The following is a 20,114-nucleotide window of genomic DNA, read 5'->3' as shown; positions in this document are numbered from 1 at the left end:
GGAATTAGAACTAAATTCAGATTCAACGTATGAAAGACTGCTAAGGCATTAATTACGGCACAAAAAGACCTCTGTTTTTCCCCTGATCCTACACTAGTCATCCCCATATGGGCAGCTGAGAGCAGAGGGGGCAAAACACACACTAATAAGGGAGCAGGGCCGAGACCAAGGTGGGGAGAGTGAGGCGGTCCCCTCAGCGCAAGATTCCCCAAACACTCGTGATCAAGATATATATTTTAATGCAGAATAAAAAAAAAATCAAAATAAATACAAAAAAACCCATGATGAGCAAAATATTAATAGTACTGTGCTAAGCCATATCAAAACCTGACACAAAGGGAAAAGTCAGTAATACTGATCCTGTCTTCATTTAAAATTTTAGTATTTTGTTCATCATGGATATTTTGCATTAATTTTGACTTTTATACATGTTGCATTAAAAAAATTACCTAGATTACTGAGTTTCTTGGAGCCCCATTACATTTTGTGCCCAAGGCCTTACTTACCTTACTCTGGTCTCAGCCCTGGGGGAACATTTCAAAATTTCATGATTGGGGCAGAAAAATTTGAACTAACAAAACCCATACTCCATATTACATTTTTGTACTCGAACAACATAAAACAAAACAACTCTATTAAGAAATTTCAAACACTAACGAATTAGAACAAAGGAAATGGATTAAAAATTTTGAGAAAGACTAGTACAAAATAAAAGTGACAACACAAAGAACTGTAATTATAAAAAAAAAAAAAAGAAAAATTGCTGCCGCTTCTGAAGTGCAGCCTGGTTTTAGGTGAGAGCCTCCTGCGAGAGTCAGCTCTGGGGCCTTGGGAGAGCCTGGGTCCTGGATGAACACTTGGGTATCGCACAGAAGAAGTGGGGAACCCGACAGGGTCCCCTACATAAGAGCCGCCAGAATGACAAAGTGGGACTTTGTGAAAAAGGAGCTAGAACTGCCTCTTCCCCAAGAATTAGTTTTCATGGGTGAGGCATTTGCTGCCCTCAACCATATGACCAAATGACTACCAGCAACGTACTTGGTATGTTCTAGCTCCACAGGACAGAACAAAATAAATACCCCTGAACTTGAACAAGGGGAAGCCTGGCCAGACAAAAGGAAAAATATGACTTGAATGCAAGCCCACATTCAAGCCTGAAGCGGGCTGTGGCACAGCCATTCCTGGTGGTCTCTTGACTGGCTGGACACAGCGGGCCTGTGGCAGGAGCAGCCCCATGGCCTTGGGAGCCCGGACAGCTGGGAGACGGTAGAAGTGTTCTCTCTACATCATATGAAGATGCACACAATGCATCTTCCCTTAGCCAAGCAATGAACCTCCTGTCCCATCTCCCCAACCCCCCTGAATCATTTATTAAGTCTGCAACCCCCAGGAGTGCCCCCAGAGTTCCTTTTCAAGTTAAGATGTTAAAAATAGGGGAAATTGGGCATAGAGGGGGGAGATCATTTTTGCTCAATTTTTTCTGTAAATTTAAAACTGCTCAATAAAAAAAGTCTATTAATTACAAAAAAATCCATAACCTACCTTTAATTGACTTATCATTGAAATAATCTTCTAACCCTGGGCTCCCCTGAGTATCGAACAAACTCTGATTTACTACAGATACAGTGAGAATCTCTTCCGTTGACATTTCCATTAATTCATCTTCACCATCCAAACTTGACAAACCAATCAAGTCATTATTGTTAAATAAACTTGCTCGAATTTTCTCAATTTTGGCTCGGGATCTTATCTGTGTGAACAAAGAAAAGGGTCGGGATTTGAGAGAGTGACCAATTCAACAGGAATGACTTTTTTCCCTTCCTGCCTTTCCCTGAAACCCTCTCCTGGTCTAGAGTGTTGTGAGCACTGCCCAACTCAGGGGAGCTGGCCTTCCTGGTAGAGTCTCTCCCGCGTGCCAACGGCAGTAACCTGGAGGGGAACAACTCAACTGGAAACCTCGTCACTAAACCCTGGACAGGTCTGAGGGTTTACCCCGATGCCCAGCAGGCTAAAATCCATGCTCGGCTCTGAGAAAGTCCCCAGGAAGAAGGCAGATAAAGTAAAGAAGTGATTCTAGGAAGGACATCAGCCACTGGATCCTGGAGCTCTCCTTTCAGAGCCCACTGGGGAGAGCAAGGCAACGCGAGTTCTCTTCACAGAGCCCTCCTCTCCACATCCAGTAAAGGGGAGAAGAGTTTTTACTCCGAGCCTGACTCCCGTTACACAAAGGTGCAGGAAGACACAGGATGTGCGATTTCTAAACAAACAGGCCCAAGAAACAGATGGGATCTTGAAGTGGAAATGGGACCCAGCAACACATGCACCATCTGAAACTCAGAATCACCTGGAACAGAATGGTAAGAGTCTGTTCTCACACTGCTCAGTGAAGATCCCTCCTGCTGAGGGCAGCATTTAAAACAACCTAAGGCCATTCAAAAATATAGCAGCTGGGCCTGAGTTGGAACGCACTTGATAAAGCCCATCCATCAGCCCCTCGAGCCACTCCACCTCCCTCCCGTACTCAGCAATGAACTGCACTGGCTTCATGACATCAGACTTGATAGCACTCTTAGAGATGTGACCTCAAACATAAAAAATCAACATGATAAATCATTGCTGTTTCCAAGGGCTGCCTCAGGCAGCCCCTAAGGGCTCCAACGTCACCTATCAGTTAATCCCTTGGAAATAATAATGGAAAGTTTAAAGAGGCTTGGGGGACTCAAGTTGCTCAAGATTTTAGTGGTTGCCAAGCCGTGAGCACGGTTACCTCCACGACTGCGAAGCCTTTGATGGGGCGCGCTGCGAGGGGCTGGCTGTCCAGGGACGTGACTGTGTACATGGAGCCCACGTCCGACACCGAGGCCGTCTCTGCATTGTCCAGGGGCTCCCCCAGGCTCCCCAGGCTGCCCAGACTGCCAGTGCTGCACAGGGAAACGTCCAGGCTCTCTTGGCTGGACACCACGTGGGGCTCCAACAAGCCAGGAGGGATGGGCAGCTCGAGGCCTGAGGGCAGCGGCTCCACAGAGAGGTCACTGACTGCCTGCGAGATGCCCTGGGAGCTGCAGATGGACGCCTGGCTGGTGGAAGCAGATGCGCTGACGCTCATGGCGGGGGTCAGGCTGCTGGACGTGCTGACCTCCAAACTGTCCGTGCTGGGGAAGCCCAGGGTCTTCTCCGGCTCGGCTTTCCCTTCACCGCCCTCAGCCTTGTCTTTCGGCTTCTTGGGGTCTTCGTCCTGCAGGGGAATGTAGATCTCGTCTTTGAAGACCCCGCCGTGGGCATTGCAAGCCTTGCGGATAGCCCCTCTGACGACGCCCTCATCCAGGTGGGTGGGGATTCCGGAGATCACCAGCAAGCGGCTGTGGGCCGTGGGGCCGACCAGGGCCTGGCAGGCGTCGGCAATGGCGTCACTCGTCACGCCCAGCCCCTGCGGGTCCTTCCTGGTGAGGTGCCGGAGGATGATGAGCAAGGTGAGGGCTCGGTGGAACCACAGCATGTCCTCGGGCTTGCTGCCCCCGATGCTGAGCATGGCGGAGTCTGAGTCCACTGAGCGGGAGGACTGGCGCTTCCCGGAGGAGGAGGCCTTTTCACGCTTCATCTTGACTTTTTTCCTCTTGGACAGGAGGCTGGGGCTCTGGGGTGTCTGTCCTGGGGAGGACGAGGAGGAGGAGGACGAGTCACTGAGGTTTGGGGTGGTAGTTGAGGTCACCCCGCTGGCTGTGACACTCATGTTGGTAGGCAGAGTCACTTCGGCCACTGCCAGGCAACCTTCCATGAGGGCATGAAAATACGTAGAGAACCTGCCCTGGTCACCAGCTGCTGCTCCCGAGCCTCCGCAGGCACCACCCGAGACCCAGCTCTGGGTCTCCTCGTCGTATAGCTTATGCAGCTCCGACTGCAGGGCCATCAGCATGGCCAGGCAGGGGTTCAGCTGGAGGGCGATGGAGGAGGACAGGCCAGCAGGGTGCTTCCTCTGCTCCAGGGTGTGCACTGTGCGCAGCAGCTCCGCCAGGAGATGGAAAACGAGCTCCTTCACGCAGGCCGCCATGTCCGTGGTCCACAGGAAGTTTCCTGAGGCAGACATAAAACAGTAATAGCAACAGTCACTCACACAGCACTTACCATGCGCCAGGCACTGTCCTAAGCGCTTTAACGGATTCAACCCTCAGGGCGACACTGTGAGACAGGCACTACAGTACTCAGCCCCACCTCACAGGTGAAGAAAAAGAGGCTCAGACAGCTGAAGGACTTGCCCAAGGCCACACAGCTACCAGAGGGAGAGCCGGGCAGGCTGGCCCCAGAGTCTACGGCCTTAACCACTGTGCCGGGTGATGGCATGGCAGCCTGCTTCCATAGCTTGGGCCACAAAATCATTATTTTCTTCATTATAAGGGTATCAAGTAAGTCAGTGTCAGGTCACTAGAACAGTGTTTCCCGGACCATGGGATGCTTACTGTTGGGGGCATACAGGCCAATTTTACCAGCTAGCACAGAAAGACACACTGAACAGTTATTCCTTTTGAACTCCTCTTTTAGTCCTGATTTTGTCACCAAGAAAGCCTTACCATGGGGCTGGCATATTCTTAACAGAGACTGGGCCATAGACCCAGAGCCTTTCACAGGCAACAGCATTCAGCCAGAATTTCATAACTATTTATCTTCTTACAGTTATCTTCTAGTTATGGCAAGGGAGACTAACTGTCCATTTAAAGTAGCAACATAAAGTTTCCTTTAAAATTAAAGTTTAAAAAAAGGAGAAAGGAGTTGATTGTCATAAAAACAAGTAAATAAATGCTGATAGGCATGATACGTATACATGGTAGAAATCAGACATGGGGGGCATGAGAACGACTGAAGTTTCGAAATACTGTCTAGAACAACAAGATGGACCCCACACCTGCACCAGCGTCCCCTTCATGCCAGGGGTGTATCTTCTGTTCACACAGTCATGTTACGGACAGGGAGGCCCAAGGGCCGGGTCTGCCTGACTTACTGAGAATCTCTGATTAAGCCCAGCACCTACAAAAGAGGGAACTAAGCTGCCTGCTCTCAGGGGTGACACTGCTTGATAATTCTAATCAGAAATAAACTCATGGGACATGGGTGCTCATGGAGCCATTCACAGAGGACAAGTGCCAGAGGGGTCCAGAGCCAAGCCCTTGGATGCTCACGTTCCCTCCTCCACTGTCCTTCCTCTGCCATTTGCCATTTATGTAAGAGGAGGCCTGGGAGAGAACTCTCCACCAAAAGGGCATTAGAGGCCCATGAGCTGAGAGCCACCTTGTTCTCACAGTGGTTCCCGGCTCACCACCCCCACCCCTTGCCCAGTTTGTTTTAAAGAATTCAATTTAGTTGTCAGCATTTAAAAATTGGGAAATTCACATCAATATCTAGATTTATGGTTTTTCTTGAAATAGAACGTAAAAACACCTGGCAAGACTAGGGCCACATTCTCATGCAGCATTGAGGAGCAGGGCTCACTGGCTGCTCTCCAGGTCACTGAAGTACCCAGCCCACTTTCTTCTTTTACTTCTCTCATTTACAGCATCTGTCTGACCCCTGAGGGCATTGGAGTTTGCAACACTTTTTCCCCAATATTTTACTATGAAAAAATTAAAAAAATACACAAAAGTTGAACTACTTACACAGTAAATACCAATATGCCCACCGCCTGGATTCTACGGTTAACAGTTGGCTGTATCTTTCTTACACGTCTGTCTATCTATCCTCTATTCATCTTTAAACTCATCTCAGTTTTTGATTATTTCAAAATGAGTTGCAGACATCAGTATGTTTTATCCCTAAACACTTAAGTAGACATATCATTAATTAAAGTTGAAAATTTATTTAGAAATTCGAGGTAAATTTACATATGGTAAGCACACAACTCTTAAATTTACCATTCCATGAGTTTTGCCAAAATGCAACCCCTTTTTAACCTTTCAGGTGCTACGAAGTCATGTTTGATTTTGTAACATCGTTCACTTCCATGCCACCTTTCACCTACAAAGTTATAATAAGGGCATATATTTATGTTTTAAAGTAAAGATGATAAAATTAATCTTATTTTCATGGTTAGTTGCCACCCCTCAAAATAATGGAAATACCCTGCAAATCATTTGAAAGTCTAGGCTATAGCTTACACTCAATTCCCCAAGCCCACTTCACACGACAGCAACCCGACAAGAAGCTATCAGCGCCTGGGCTACCTGCGGCTGCTCCCTAGCCCCTGTGACCAGCTCCTTCCTCAGGCACCGAGACTGCTGCCCAGGCCCCGGCCAGGAGGGAAGGGAAGCCTCACCCAGCAGCTCCACCACTTGCAGGAGGACAGACGTCGGGAGGGTGTCAGGCTCATCTTCCGACTTCCCTTCGCCATCCTCCGACTTCCAGGACAGCAGCTGCTCCGCAAAGGCCATAGCCAGTGGGAATTCCAGGGGCAGAGAATGTAACACCAGCACGGCTCCAGGAGGTGGAGACACCCCTAGAAGAAGCACCCAGGAGGAAAGCTCACGACTGGCAGCAAAAGACCTGCCAGGTGCATGTGGAGAAACAGGGTCCGAAAGCCCACCCACTCATCTGCTGGAGCGACCTCTCGACACTCCAGACAGTCAGCTGCAGGCGCAGAAGGAGTCAGCGGACATCCCTCCAAGGAGTCCACTTGCTGGTGTGACAGCGGGACAAAGGGCAGCGACAGGAATAGGGAAGGAGAAACATTCCTCAGCCAGTTAGACATCAACCAGCCTGATGACCCAGCAGGGAAATAGTAAGTCAGACTTTAAAAGACGCTTCACTGGAATATTCCCAACTTGGTAAAAAACTAATCAGCCCTTTGGCGTGGCTATAATCCCACAAGAGCATTACACTTATATTGGGTTTACAGAGTGGACCAGCAAGGGGTCCCCCAGACCAGGTGCTACCAGGACCTTGGGCTTTGGTTCTCTTTTATTACCTTCCGTCACTGCTATGGCCTGAATGTGACCCAAAGCTGCCTACAGGGAGAGGAAAAGGCCCTGAGACTCCCCAACCCCTCACTGCAAGCCCTGGTCAGACATAAACCAGGGAGGGGGTTAGAGGTCTTTGGACAAGACAGGAGGAACCATGTTGACTGGCCTGCACTTTGGGGTGAATGTTTACACAGTGGTAATTGGGGAATGACAGGTAAGACAGAGATCCTCTGTTTTTTAATTATAAAGTTTAAAACAGCTAGTATAGGCAAAATACTACGAAAAAATAGACCCTAATAAAAAAAGATCATAAAGTTGTTTGGCAATGACCAAATCACTTAAGAAATCTCCTTTCATTTCATTCCCTAAAGATGCAGTGTCTCTGGGACAGGAGCAATGGGGAGGCCGAGGCCCAGTTTTTGACTTCAAACCCAGTTCATAATTGTCTCTAGCAAACATGTGTCCATCTGTTCTTCTCAAACACACCAAGGAAGGGTAGTGGGAGTCTGTGACTGGTTTTCCTTTCCTCTGTGTGTTTACTCAGAAACAGTCAGCTGGCCCTGGTACACAAAGTCAGCGATAGCTCCAGGATTAGAGACGGAGCCCTCCTCTAAATTGAAAACCGCCAAGGTTTAAGAAAGGATGCCAGGGAGACAAGCCCCATTGAGCCTGGCAGCCCGGCCACTAGGCTGTTTACCACCTAGATGGGGAGTAGACGCTCACTGTGGCCTGTGCCCCCGGGAGCCACAGGATACATGAGAGAATTCGGTTTTAACAAGAACTCGAGGAAAGGGAACTGGGATTTCGACAGTTAAATGATGAGACTGTGCTGTTCAGGTCATTCTGAAGAGCGGGTATCCCAGCACACACTTGTGGAAGGAAAGGAAATCCCCATGTGGTCTAGGCAGTGTCTACCAGGCCTTCTCCAGGCAGGAAGGGGAGCCCTTTTAATCTACTGTCTCCAAAATACACTGCCCCCAGCAGTCCTGTTCTTTACCAATAGGAAACTGGAACACAGCAAGGAACCAAATCCTTTCTATCTTCAAAAAGAAGGAAAGCAGAGAATGACTTCAAGCTATTCTTATTACCATGAGTTAACTCGGAGTCTTACCCAGTTTGATGTGGACCTTGTCCGTGGAGAGGATCACAGAAGGGTACTGGTTGGTGGTGGGAGGAGGCGTGAGCCCGGTGTTGGCCGGAGATGCATCCCGCGGGTAACAGACGGCCTCGATGAGGTTTAGCTGGCCATTTCGCTTCACTTTGTGGCCAAGCCCGTACACGAGCACGCGTGCCCATGGCGCCTTGTACAGAGAGGAGCTGAGGAGGAGGGATGAGCGTGAGGAGAGTCCAGCCACGCATACAAGGGAGAGTCAATAGATGCTTTGTCATGAGAAGGAGGGTGAGAACTGGGCATATGTAAGTTACTTCCACCACATTTTAGAAGGTCAGTCTTTATAAAGACTAATTTCTAAAACATGGAAATATGAGAAGAACTGTAAATTATTTTCAAATATAGTATGCATTAAAGAATAAAAACAATTTGAGTTTTTCTTCTGTCAATTTCACCAGAATCTGTTTTACTTTTCTCTCCCCATCACCATGTTCTGGAGAACACGCAACTTACTCTTTGCGGAATCCAGACTGACTTTCTTTGCAAGATACAACGACAAAAGCCGCCCCGGGGAAATTAACATCCATATTGACTTTGGACTCGGAAATTGGAAACTCTTCGGAGGGGAACTGCTCTGGTGCTGTCTGCAAAGAGACATTTAACAAGGAAAGCCACAGGCTAAACACAGGAGAGCATTTCATCTTCCCAGCTCCCAGGCGAAGGACAGAGCCCACGAATATGCTGTCATAGGTTCAGGAGGACAAGCAAGTCCTCTGGGAGGAAGGACACTACAGATGGGACAAGGCAGAAGAGCTTCAAAGAAAAGGAGACCAACAAGGAGGGAAGCATCAGGAAGAAAGAGTCATTTTTCGCAAGCCACTAAGACTTCCAGCCAAAACTGTTAGCCCAGTTCAGGGACATGAAAGCTTTAGACTTTCACCTGCAAGAAAGAGCAGATCTGTCTCGTCAGCTCCAAAAGGCTCTCCTCGCCCTGGTGCAGAGACCGTGTGATGGCCACGTTAAGCCACTCCCTCACTGTCTGCGAGTTGCCCTGGTAGAAGAGGTCGGTGGCTGCGCAGTTCTGGGAATGGATGCAATGCTGCAGAGACTGTGCCAGGAGGATTGAGCTGGAGCTGATGGTGCCGTCTGGGGACAGGAAAGAAAACATAAGTTTACCAGAAGCACAGCAGCCAATGGCTGTGAGATCCTAAGTAACAAACAATGAACGACCTGTCCAGACATTGGGAGGGGTCAGCCTGGACATAATGTCTTGGATAACAGATAGATCCTGCACGAGGGGATTTAGAAGATCAGTGGTCTTTAAATTTTGGCTTTCTTTTAAGCAACAAAACTGTTTCCTAAAATAAAATCTTAAGTGGAGGCCCAGGTCTATCGAGCAGATAGAAGTGGAGCTGCTCGGATTCAGGGGTTCCCAGAGCCTGACCTATCTGGCTGCCCTGGCCCACCCTGAGCTGCACCAGGAACCACTAGGGTGGCTCAGGGTGCAGTTTATAAAGCAAGTATCAGGTCATTACGACAGAGCTTCCTGCACAAGCACTTTAATGCTTTCCAGGCATGTTTCAGAGCCTCTAAGTTCCTGGGCTGGGCCGGTGGACCCGGGCACTGAGGCGGGCCAGTGGAGATGCAGCACACCGGCACTGGCTGGGGCCCCACGGCTGTGAGACGCCCTCGACGCTTAGAGAGCCACCTGCTGTCTCACCTCTTGCTCCCATCTTAGCTGCTGGGAGGTCAAGGGGAGCAGGCTAGAGGCCAAGGTGCCCGAGGAAGACAGAAGGGGCCCTCAGTCTTTGACTGGGCCGAGAGCAGATTCATCACTTAGCTTTCACCAGGGGAGCAGGTGGCCCTCACCCCAGGGACCTCAAGGTTAGCAGACGCACAAAAGGTGGCGCACTGGAACAGCTCCGCCTGAAGTCACAATGAATCAATCTGGTCTGCTCTGAAGGAGTCTGATGGCAGGAACACTTCCCCTTCTTTACCATGCCCGGAAATGTCTGTGGCAGCAGTATAGTGACTAGATTTCACAAATAACACTTAGTTTTCCTTGATCCACAATTAGTTTGAGAAGCTCAATGAATGCTTAAAAGATTAATGACTAAAGTGAGTGATACATTTTTCAAAGAGGGAGACAGCACTGCCAAGACAATCACAGCTCTTAGTGCGGTCTGTCCACACTAATCTAAAGGTACTGCGCTCGAATTTCTCCTCCCCTCACGTGGAGAACGATACGCTAAGCACACCTCCCAGCTGGGGCTGGTTTCTGCAGTGATGGTAGCAAAGCCAAGTTTTACCTGGGAGGGGAGGAGCAAGGAGCTGATTGGACAGCAGCTGCAGGTGCTCCAGGGTAATGTCCCGGATGGCAGGGATGTGGAAGAGGCGGGTAAACAAGTGAGGCAGTTTGGGGGCGAAGATATTGAGCAGGGCCATGCGGCAGTACAGCCTGGCCAGCGAAGCCTCACATCGTAGCAGCTCTCTGCAAGGGAAAAGGCAGGGGAGACGCACTGAGCATTTACGCCCCACACAGGACCAAGCTGCAGGCTTCTGAAAGGAAAGGACACATCTCAGGCTGTGCTTCTGGCCCCAGGTTCTGTACTCCAAGTGAATCAGTTGTGCTTTAAACAAAAAACCACAGTTAGCTAGGTTTGGATTTTCTCAATGCAAAAATCACTGTGGAAAAAGAAACGAAAATACACGTTCACACAAAAACTTACACGTCTGTTCATAGCAGTATTGTTCATAGTAGCCAAGAAGTGGAAACAACCCAAATGCCCATAAACTGATGAATGGTAAATCTATATAATGGAATATTATTCAGCAATAAGAAGGAATGAATTACTGATACATGCTACAACATGGATGAAGACATTATGCCATGCAAAAAAAAAAAAAAGCGAGACACAAAGAGCCACATAGTATGATTCCATTTATACAGATTGTCCAGAATTAAGCAAATCCATAGAGATAAAAGAATGGTGGTTGAGCTAGGGGACGGGAGAATGGGAACTGACTACTAATGGGTATGGGTTTCTTTTTGGGGTGATGAAAATGTTCTAAAATTGATTGTGGTGATGGTTGTACAACTTTATGAATATACTAAAAACCACTGACTTGTATACTTTAAACTGGTGAATTGTATGGTATGTGAATTTTATCTCAATAAAGCTATTATAAAAAACTCACCGTGAGCACTTTTTATGTGATGAATTTATGAAGCAGTTGGCATTCAACTTGAATAACAGCTCATTAGTGATGAAGCAGGCCTCATTTAAAATTACATCTCTTGATAAAGAATCTAATCTAGCTAATACTAAGCATAGGGGAGGCTCCCTGTATTTTATTAGCTAATCACCATAATTAAAAATTCTCCTGGTATTAAGCACTTAACTAAAAAGGCAAGTTAGAAGCAGCTTTAGAAGCAGTTTCTTTTTCCACAGCAGCCCTGTTTCTATAAAGTCTAGGTCCCTAACCCACTCTGAACCAACAGGGGTCATCTGATAATTGCCTACTGACTGGAATTAAATTTAATGCTACTCCATCATAACTCAGATTTGGGCATAATGGCAACTAAAGAAACAACAACCCAACATATAACACTTGACGAATCTGTATGGCTATGAAGTGAAGATAAACAAGAAAACAGCTAAGATGCTGAATGTTAGGTGGCTTCTTTCTCATCTCCACCAGTTTGTAATATTCTTCTGTCAGAATTTGAAACAAGCCAACTCCACCTTTTTCCTGCCTCCTCGGAAGCCCATGCGTTGACTGCACTGGCACAGCTCACAGGACCAGGACAGAAAACAGATGACGCTGAGTGTGAAAGCTGAAAGCCCGTACAGACTCCCCACAGCCCTCTCCTCAGACTTCAAAGGCTGAAGTTGCCAGGATAAGGCTGGAAGGAGACGGTTTGGGTTGGGTGCCTCTGCTGTGACTCTGCAGACGCTGATGCCTCTGCAGCCACTGCTGATGAGGCCTCCACCCCTTTGTTTTTCTAAATTCTCTCTCAAACCCATGCAGTGCTTTAGACAGTGTATACCTCTGATGAAAATCCGTACTAGGACCTGAAATCCAGTCACTTTATTGATCAAACAAATCTGTATGGCATGTTTCATATCTCTCCCAATACCGAGATCACTGCATTAATACTGAGAATAAACGTCCTACATCTGTAGCCTGACTGTAATCCTACAAAGCACTTTCTTGCCTTTTCTCTCACTTGTTAGTCAGCAGTCAATAGGTTTCATCTATCAGAGACATTTGCTAAAAATATGAGTAAAAGTCATTAAATAAAGCTTTAAGAGCTTTTAATAGTATCATGCTGATATTCAAGCGTACATGTTTGGGGATTCTTTTCAACAAATATTTTGAGTTTACAATGCGAGCCAGAGCCCAGATCAGGCACTGGAGGCTGTAGCAAAGAATCAGACAAAGTCTCTGCTTTTAGGAAGCTTACATTCTAGAGGGAGGAGACACACAATAAACAAATTTAAAAAAAACAACAAGTAAAAATACCAGGTCCTGGAAGAGAAAATACAGTATTATAACATGTGACTGCGTGCTTACTTAGATTAGACGGTGAGGCAAGGCCTTTTCGGAAAGGTGACACTCATTGAGATCTGAATGACAAGAATGAGACAGCCATGCAAACTTCTGGGCAAAGCATTCCAGGCAGAGGGAACAGCATACACAGAGACACTGAGGAGGAAAGAAGCCTGGTGTGTGAGCGAAACAGAAAGGCCAGCACTGCTGAGGGAGAGTACGCTGGAGAAGCAGACTCGGAGGCTGACGCAGGGTGAGCCAGGTTAAGGGTTTGGATTCTACTCCAAAGGAAATGGAAAGTCATGGGAAGGTTTGAATTAGAGGAGAAAGATGAGTGATCTATGTTTCTAAAAGATCCCTTTGTTGTGGCACGAAAAGAGAGCTGAGGCCTAGACTAGCGTGGTGGTGGCGGAACTGGAGAGAAGCAGACAGACTGGGGGTGCATTCTGGAAGAAGAGTCAACAGGACTTGCTGAAAGGTTACGTGAGATAACAAGGAAAAAGGATGACTCGTGGCACCCCTGACAGACATGGAAAGACCAGTGAAGGAGGGGCTTTGGGGAAAATCCAGATTCTACTTCACATGCCACATTTTAGGTGCCTCTTAGGTTATCTGTGAGTAAAGAGTCAACAACACTCTTTCCTCGTCTACGTAAGGATCGACTTTGGTTAGCTTGTTTTCAGCTCCATTCTTCTGAAAACCTGACACAAGTAGAGTATCAACAGTACCAGGCACATTGCTTATGGTCAAAATGACCCCCAACTGGCAAGCTACATCTGGACTAGGAAGGTGGAAAGAACGTTCTCAGTGGGAAGCCTCAGCTTCGAGGCTTCCTGGAGTATAGTGGTTCCTGTAACTGCGCATACCTCTTGCTGGAATCCCTAGAAGCTATGTCTGTGGAGTTGTTACAAGAGATACGGGCTTCTATTTGGGACATGGGGCTGCTCAGCCACCATGCAGACACTGCCATGTGAAGCCTATCCCTCACGCTTGGGTTGTCACTGGTGTGGGTGGGGTCAGAGAATAGTCCCTGAACTTCTGTGTGGACAACTATGATGATTCCTGCTGAAAAAACACACATGACATGGCCCTGTGGCACACCATGCTTCCCATCCTGTATCTTTTTAAGTGAACCTAATGTCAAGTATGGCCTATTTTAGTCTTGTGAATTTGACTGTCAAGTTGAACTTCACACCACCCAAATAGGGGAATGCAATATCTGAGTGGTGATGGCAAGGAGGCAGTGGGATATGTTTCTAGAGTTTCAGTGAGACGACTAAGCTGGAGATATACTCAAGTTGGTTCAAAACTGACAATATAATGAGAAACTGTGATGCTAATGGATGAATAGCATGAAAAATTGTTTATGGAAACCTTTATCAGAGAACTCCATTTATTATATTTTCCTCTGAAACGATGCTAGAATTTTTAAGATGGAAAGAAACAATTCACAGGTGCATGTGAAGTAATCTTGCCAGATCATTAGGTTTTAACCCACTGAGGGCAGGCACATGTTCCCTTAGAGACCCCACACAGTGCTAGGCACAAAGCTTAACAGAGGCACTCAAGGAATCTCGTAAGCTTAACAGAGAAATGAGCTGGCTGCTCACACAGTGCATGGGCATCCTCTTAGTTATCTCTTTTTATTCCTACCCATTTCACTTATTTTATGGATTTAGGTCAAATGTGACTTTTTAAAAGCATTTCTCTGTATGGAAATTTTCCAACATATACAAAAATGCAGAGAATGATATAACAAACTCCATGCACCTATGATCTGGTTTCAACAATTATCCAAGTTTTCTTTTGTTTCTTTTTTTTATTGAGGTCACATGGTTGATAGCATTATATAAATTTCAGGTGTACAGCATTATTTTCCAACTTCTGTACAGACTGCACCTCATCTTGACTTGCTTTACTCTTTATAACCTTCCCACATTCTTCACATCTCCAGCCACCCCTCAATCCCCCCAACTCACAGCAGAGTGCCTGGCATACGCCAGGTGATACTGGATCCCACAGCTTTTCTTCCCAATTCCTGCAATTTTGCTGTTATCTTTACTGGCTGCCTTCTCTCTCTCTGTTAGCTTTGAAGGAAAAGCCTTCTCGTCAACAATGAATGGCACGTGTGGTAAAACATACGAAGTGGACTTCTGTGACCCACTAGAAAGAAGGGCTCAATTGTACCTGTGAATTTGAAGGTTGGCATTGTCCAGTGTGACCAGCCCATTGGCGGCAGTCCTTCGGTAGCCTGCTGGGGGCCTTTCCAACATATCAATAGGATACCAGTATCGGACCAGCACACCTTCACTTCGGAGGTATGTTTCTACTTGCACCAATTCATTTACCTACAATAGTAACAGGAAATGTCTTTGTTTTTTGAGCACTGACTTCTTTCCCGAGTTTTATTTATTTATTTATTTTTTTTTTTTTAAAGATTTTATTTATTTATTTTTCCCCCAAGGCCCCAGTAGATAGTTGTATGTCATAGCTGCACATCCATTCCAGCTGCTGTATGTGGGACGCGGCCTCAGCACGGCCGGAGAAGCAGTGCGTCGGTGCTCGCCCGGGATCCGAACCCGGGCCGCCAGCAGCGGAGCGCGCGCACCCAACCGCTAAGCCACGGGGCCGGCCCCATTTTCCCGAGTTTTAAAACACACTAAAGTTTTATAGCAATAAATGCTAGTTTCATGTCACTGACCGAGTCTGAAGTTCAAAGACATTTGGTTAGTATTGATAATGTGTTTAGTTTTTTCATTCCAGTTGGCAAATTTTAATTGGTATGATAAATTAAAGAACTTCCATGTAATCATGAGTTAGAAATTTAAAGAGAATAGTGCTATATTTCAGTAACAGTTCAACACACATTGTTGCCAGGCAAAATTTATGTTCATTGTTTTTATGTTAATACTTCTGTAAAGACAGGGAATCTGTCTGACAGGTCTGATTTATTGCCAGGAAAATAAAAAATAAGCTCATGCATATGTATTCTGGATTCAAAAACCAATGTAATTTTTATTTAGGGATTATTATCAAAGCAAAGGGAATCAAACTACCTGAGAAATAACAGAATTATTACTTAAACAAAATTTCTATTTTTCTAATTTTTACTTTCACACATTTCCATTGCTGAAAACTATTGTCACTTATATACTTCCTGATAACCAGAACTCAGAAGTTTGTACCAGAAGGCACTGGGAAATTAACAGTATTACTGATGGAATTTTCTAGTTGAAAGGTCATGTTAAGTAAACCACCAGTCAATAACCTCTTTTAAAAATTTAATAATAAGGTTCTGGCAAAATAGAGTCAGTTGAAGTTGTAAAACTTTCAATTTCAAACGAGTAATGGGGGCCGGCCCCGTGGCTTAGTGGTTAAGTGCGCTCACTCCGCTACTGGCGGCCCGGAGTTCGGATCCCGGGCGCGCACCGACGCACCGCTTCTCCGGCCATGCTGAGGCCGCGTCCCACATACAGCAACTAGAAGGATGTGCAGCTATGACATACAATTATCTACTGGGGCTTTGGGGGGAAAAAATAAATAAATAAACAAATAATTAAAAAAAACCCAGTAATGGTACTCAACATTATCTGTATCTCTCTCCAGATAGATACCAAAGCTTATCAATGTGGTGATAGACACTTCTTAATCAGAGACTCCTAGGCTTGAGCTGTATGTTATTTCACCCATTTTTCCCGTAGGGGAAACTTCTTAAATACAAGCACGTGCATGCACCCTTAGAATCATGAAGTCACGGCTTTCAAATAGGACCCTGTTTTCAAAGAAAGCCTCAGCTTTGCCCTCACTCACTCTCTTCTGTTCCTTCTCCCCCGCCCCGCCCCAAATCTGTGCTGAGCCCCATGAGAGGCCTCTGCAAAATGAAGAAGAAAACTGCTCATCCAGTTGAATACAATCATTTTACATACAGGGAAACTGAGGCTGAGAGAACCAGTGAGATAATGTGATCAAAATCACAAAACTATTTCTTTGATCTGAGTCTGTATGACAATAATGACAATGATAGATCATCCACTCATCAAGGACGAGAGAATTTTCCCTTGGAACTCGGGTAGATACAACATAGGGACAGTTTGAACATGGCTGACAGAAAATAATGGCAGGGGCAGCGTGGTCTGAAGGGGCTGACAGCACTAAGAGTTAAGAGCTTCTATCTATCATAGCCCTGCTCTGGGCCCATGAGAAAACCTCAGGCAAGTCATTTGGCATGACGGCACTTAGTTTGGTTTCTTCATCCCTAATTTAAAGAGTAATCCAGCTGTATAATCACTTTTTAAGATGCCTGGAGTCTGGGCATGAAAGTCTCAGTGCATATAAAAGGCTATTCACTTACTGAATCAACATCTAAGACGACTCCATGAAGCCCAAAGGTTTTCAGCATCCCTCGGATGGCAAATTTTGGCAGAGCGGTTCCAACAGTACTGCTGGCTACGTTATTGCTGTCCGGAGAGCGGGTTACTACTGTGAGACCTGAGGAGGGTAGAGGGAGAAGTTTTTTCAGGAGCCAAGTACCAAAATAGCTCTATAGCATTTAACAATACCCTCAGTTTAGTTAAACCAAAAAGGAACACAGCTCAGTCTGGAACATAACACAACAAAATGTTGTAAGAACTCTCACAATTCAACAATAAAAAGACAAATAAGCCAACTGAAAAATGGACAAAGGATTTGAATAAACATTTCTCCAAAGAGAAATGAAAAGATACACATGAAAAGATGTTCAACATCGTTAGTCATCAGGGAAATGCAAGTCGAAGGCACGATGAGATACCACTTCACACCCACTAGGACGGCTATAATCAAAAAGACAGACAATAGTAAGTGTTGGTAAGGATGTGGAAAAATTGGAACCCTCATACTCTGCTGGCAGGAATGTAAAATGGTGCAATCGCTTTGAAAAACAATCTGGCAGTTCTTCAAAAAGTTAAACAAAGTTACCATATGACTCAGCAATTCCACTCTTACATATATACCCAAGAGAAACACAGAAATGAAAACACATGTCCACACAAACACTTGTACACAAATGTTCATAGCAGCATTATTCATAATAGTCAAAAGGCAGAAACAACCCAAGTGCCCATCAATTGATAAATGGATAAACAAAATGGGGTATTATCCATACAATGGAATATTATTTTGCTATAAAAAGGAACGAAGTACCAACATGTGCTACAACACGGATGACTCTTGAAAAATTATGCTACAGGAAAGAGGCCAGACACAAAAGAACCACATGTTCTATTATCCCATTTATATGAAATGTCCAGAACAGACAAATCTATAGACAGAAAGTAGATTAACAGTAGCCAGGGGCTAAACAAAGGGAGAAATGGGGAGTGGTGAGGGTACAAAATTTCTTTTTGAGAGGTGAAAATGTTCTGGAATTACAGGCAATGGTTGATGGTTGCACAACTTTGTAAACATATTAAAAACTGCTGAATTGTATACTTTAAAAGGGTGAATGTTATGGTATGTGAATTATATCTCAAAAAAAAAAAAGTGAATATGTATTCCTGCCCCTGCCCATGATATTCTGATATCGTTGTGAAGGTCTAATAATGAATGGTTTTAAATTCTTTTTCGTGCTTTTCTGTATTTTCATTTCCTCAAAATATGCGATAGATTTTTAGTCAAAAGAATAAACACATTCTATTAAAATTCTAAAAAGCACAGTACAACCACATATGGTTTACTGGCTCAGCAGCCAGGACTAAGCCTGAGAGGCCTATCTGGAATCCTCCACTCATGTCCCACTTCTCTGTCTGTACTAGTGCCCTGTGTCACCCTGCTCACGCTAGTGAGTTACGGGAATGTGCAGGAGGCCACCAGAGGCCAGACAAGGGTCTACTTGTACTCCCACCAGGCAGCTTTAGGGCCTCACACGGGAGATCCTGGAAGAGGCACATCACTCAGAGTAGGGAGAGTCACCCTAGGAGAGCCAGTAGCTGCTTGGCTCAAACTCATGCTTGGGAAAACTCAATTTCTCATTTCATAGCAAGTTTCACAAATGAAGTAAGAGGAAAAGCAAAACCTTTTCGAACTTTATCAATTGTGAACTTGTTTGCTTCATCTTTAATGTCTTCAATGGTGGGAAGATAAAGGTCTCTTGGGATGCCACCGTTCTCCTCGTAGAGGAATTCAACTGTCTGTCGGGCAATATCCACCATGCCTAAAAAATATAACAGCACCGGTAACTACCCAAAGAGTACACAATCTTCACATCAACCACGACATGGGCTAATATCTAGAATGAAGAGATAGGGGAATCTTTCAAACACCGTTTGTGGGAGTATATAGCCTTTTGGGGAAGGTCATTATGCAGTGTCTACCAAGTTTAAAGTACTCAATGCCCTACATGTAGGAATCTCTCAACTCTCTCCCACAGAAACACAAGCAGGAGTATGTAACAAGAACACTCCTTGCAGCACTGCTGGGAAATATAACTAAAAAATGGAAATAGTGAAAGTATTCATCAACACAGAATGGTTAAAAGTGACAGTACATTGTTATGTAGTCACTTCATTTTAGCCAAGTCAAAAGAACAAACTATAGAACAAATGGAGAGTAAGAAGAAAGTGATGGTAACGTCCCTTTCTGAGTTTATACGTTTTTTGTATTGTGTTTTATTTTTACATGTTCCTTATTTAAGAGCGATGGAGATGTACATCAACTTCTTCTATCCTGTACTGAAAATTGCTCTGTTCTTCCTTCCAAGAAGAAGAACACATCATGTTCCATAGCAACGGCCACTATTAATTAATAAACCAAATAAATAAATGTCCAAAGCCTTGAAGGAAAGAGCCTTGTGGGGAATGCAAAGAGGTGAGGCACCACGGCCCCAGTGGCTGCCGCCGCCTGAGATCCCACATTGCTCAGGGAGTTGTGGGTAAAAAAACGGGTGCTGACAGCATCTGCTTTTCAACAAGGCTTATCTCTACCACATTTATCTGCCATTCCTTTATTTGCCGGCCTTGCTGTAATGAAAAGGCACAGCAATTTTCTGAGCACAGTTTAGAAGGGGGGTGCAATTAGAGAAGGATGCTTAGAGAAAGAAGTGTCAGAATAAACAAGAAATGTGGCGGGATATTAGAAGATTATGGAAGGGGCCAGCCTGGCGGCACAAGCGGTTAAATGCGTGCGCTCCGCTGCGGCGGCCCGGGGTTCGCTGGTTCGGATCCCGGGCGTGCACTGACGCACTGCTTGGCAAGCCATGCTGTGGCGGCGTCCCATATAAAGTGGAGGAAGATGGGCACGGATGTTAGCCCAGGGCCAGTCTTCCTCAGCAAAAAAAGAGGAGGATTGGCAGATGTTAGCTCAGGGCCGATCTTCCTCACACACACAAAAAAGAAGATTATGGAAAAATAATCCTTACAACATTTTCCAAAGGAATAGTGAGGAGGAGAAAAAAAAAATACTCTGCTGTCTACTAAGTAGGAATCCGGGAACACGGGGAAAATGCCAAATTAAACCACCCACAGCATAGG

The 20,114-nt window shown here is 45.6% G+C and overlaps 1 protein-coding gene across 7 annotated transcripts in view; it reads right to left on the bottom strand.

Moving 5' to 3' along the window:
- The window catches only part of HECTD4 (HECT domain E3 ubiquitin protein ligase 4), a 178,414-nt gene that overhangs the window by 19,511 nt on the left and 138,789 nt on the right, over nucleotides 1-20,114 (bottom strand). For 6 of the 7 annotated variants that reach the window (XM_087424193.1, XM_087424200.1, XM_087424194.1 and 3 more), the window contains exons 53-62: nucleotides 18,662-18,799; nucleotides 16,961-17,097; nucleotides 14,797-14,957; nucleotides 10,365-10,546; nucleotides 8,996-9,201; nucleotides 8,569-8,699; nucleotides 8,056-8,261; nucleotides 6,302-6,481; nucleotides 2,768-4,071; nucleotides 1,543-1,750 (exon numbers count right to left, since the gene is read on the bottom strand). In XM_087424193.1, the coding sequence (XP_087280319.1) occupies nucleotides 1,543-1,750; nucleotides 2,768-4,071; nucleotides 6,302-6,481; nucleotides 8,056-8,261; nucleotides 8,569-8,699; nucleotides 8,996-9,201; nucleotides 10,365-10,546; nucleotides 14,797-14,957; nucleotides 16,961-17,097; nucleotides 18,662-18,799 (2,853 nt within the window). The remainder of the gene's footprint in view (nucleotides 1-1,542; nucleotides 1,751-2,767; nucleotides 4,072-6,301; nucleotides 6,482-8,055; nucleotides 8,262-8,568; nucleotides 8,700-8,995; nucleotides 9,202-10,364; nucleotides 10,547-14,796; nucleotides 14,958-16,960; nucleotides 17,098-18,661; nucleotides 18,800-20,114) is intronic. The other variant, XM_087424199.1, reaches the window with a different exon arrangement.

Source organism: Ceratotherium simum, chromosome 35 (assembly GCF_057802395.1).
Source record: "Ceratotherium simum simum isolate JZ-2026a chromosome 35, ASM5780239v1, whole genome shotgun sequence".
Lineage (NCBI taxonomy): Eukaryota > Metazoa > Chordata > Mammalia > Perissodactyla > Rhinocerotidae > Ceratotherium > Ceratotherium simum.
The sequence above is the reverse complement of the archived record's forward strand: the minus strand, read 5'-3'. Positions and strand labels throughout refer to the sequence as shown.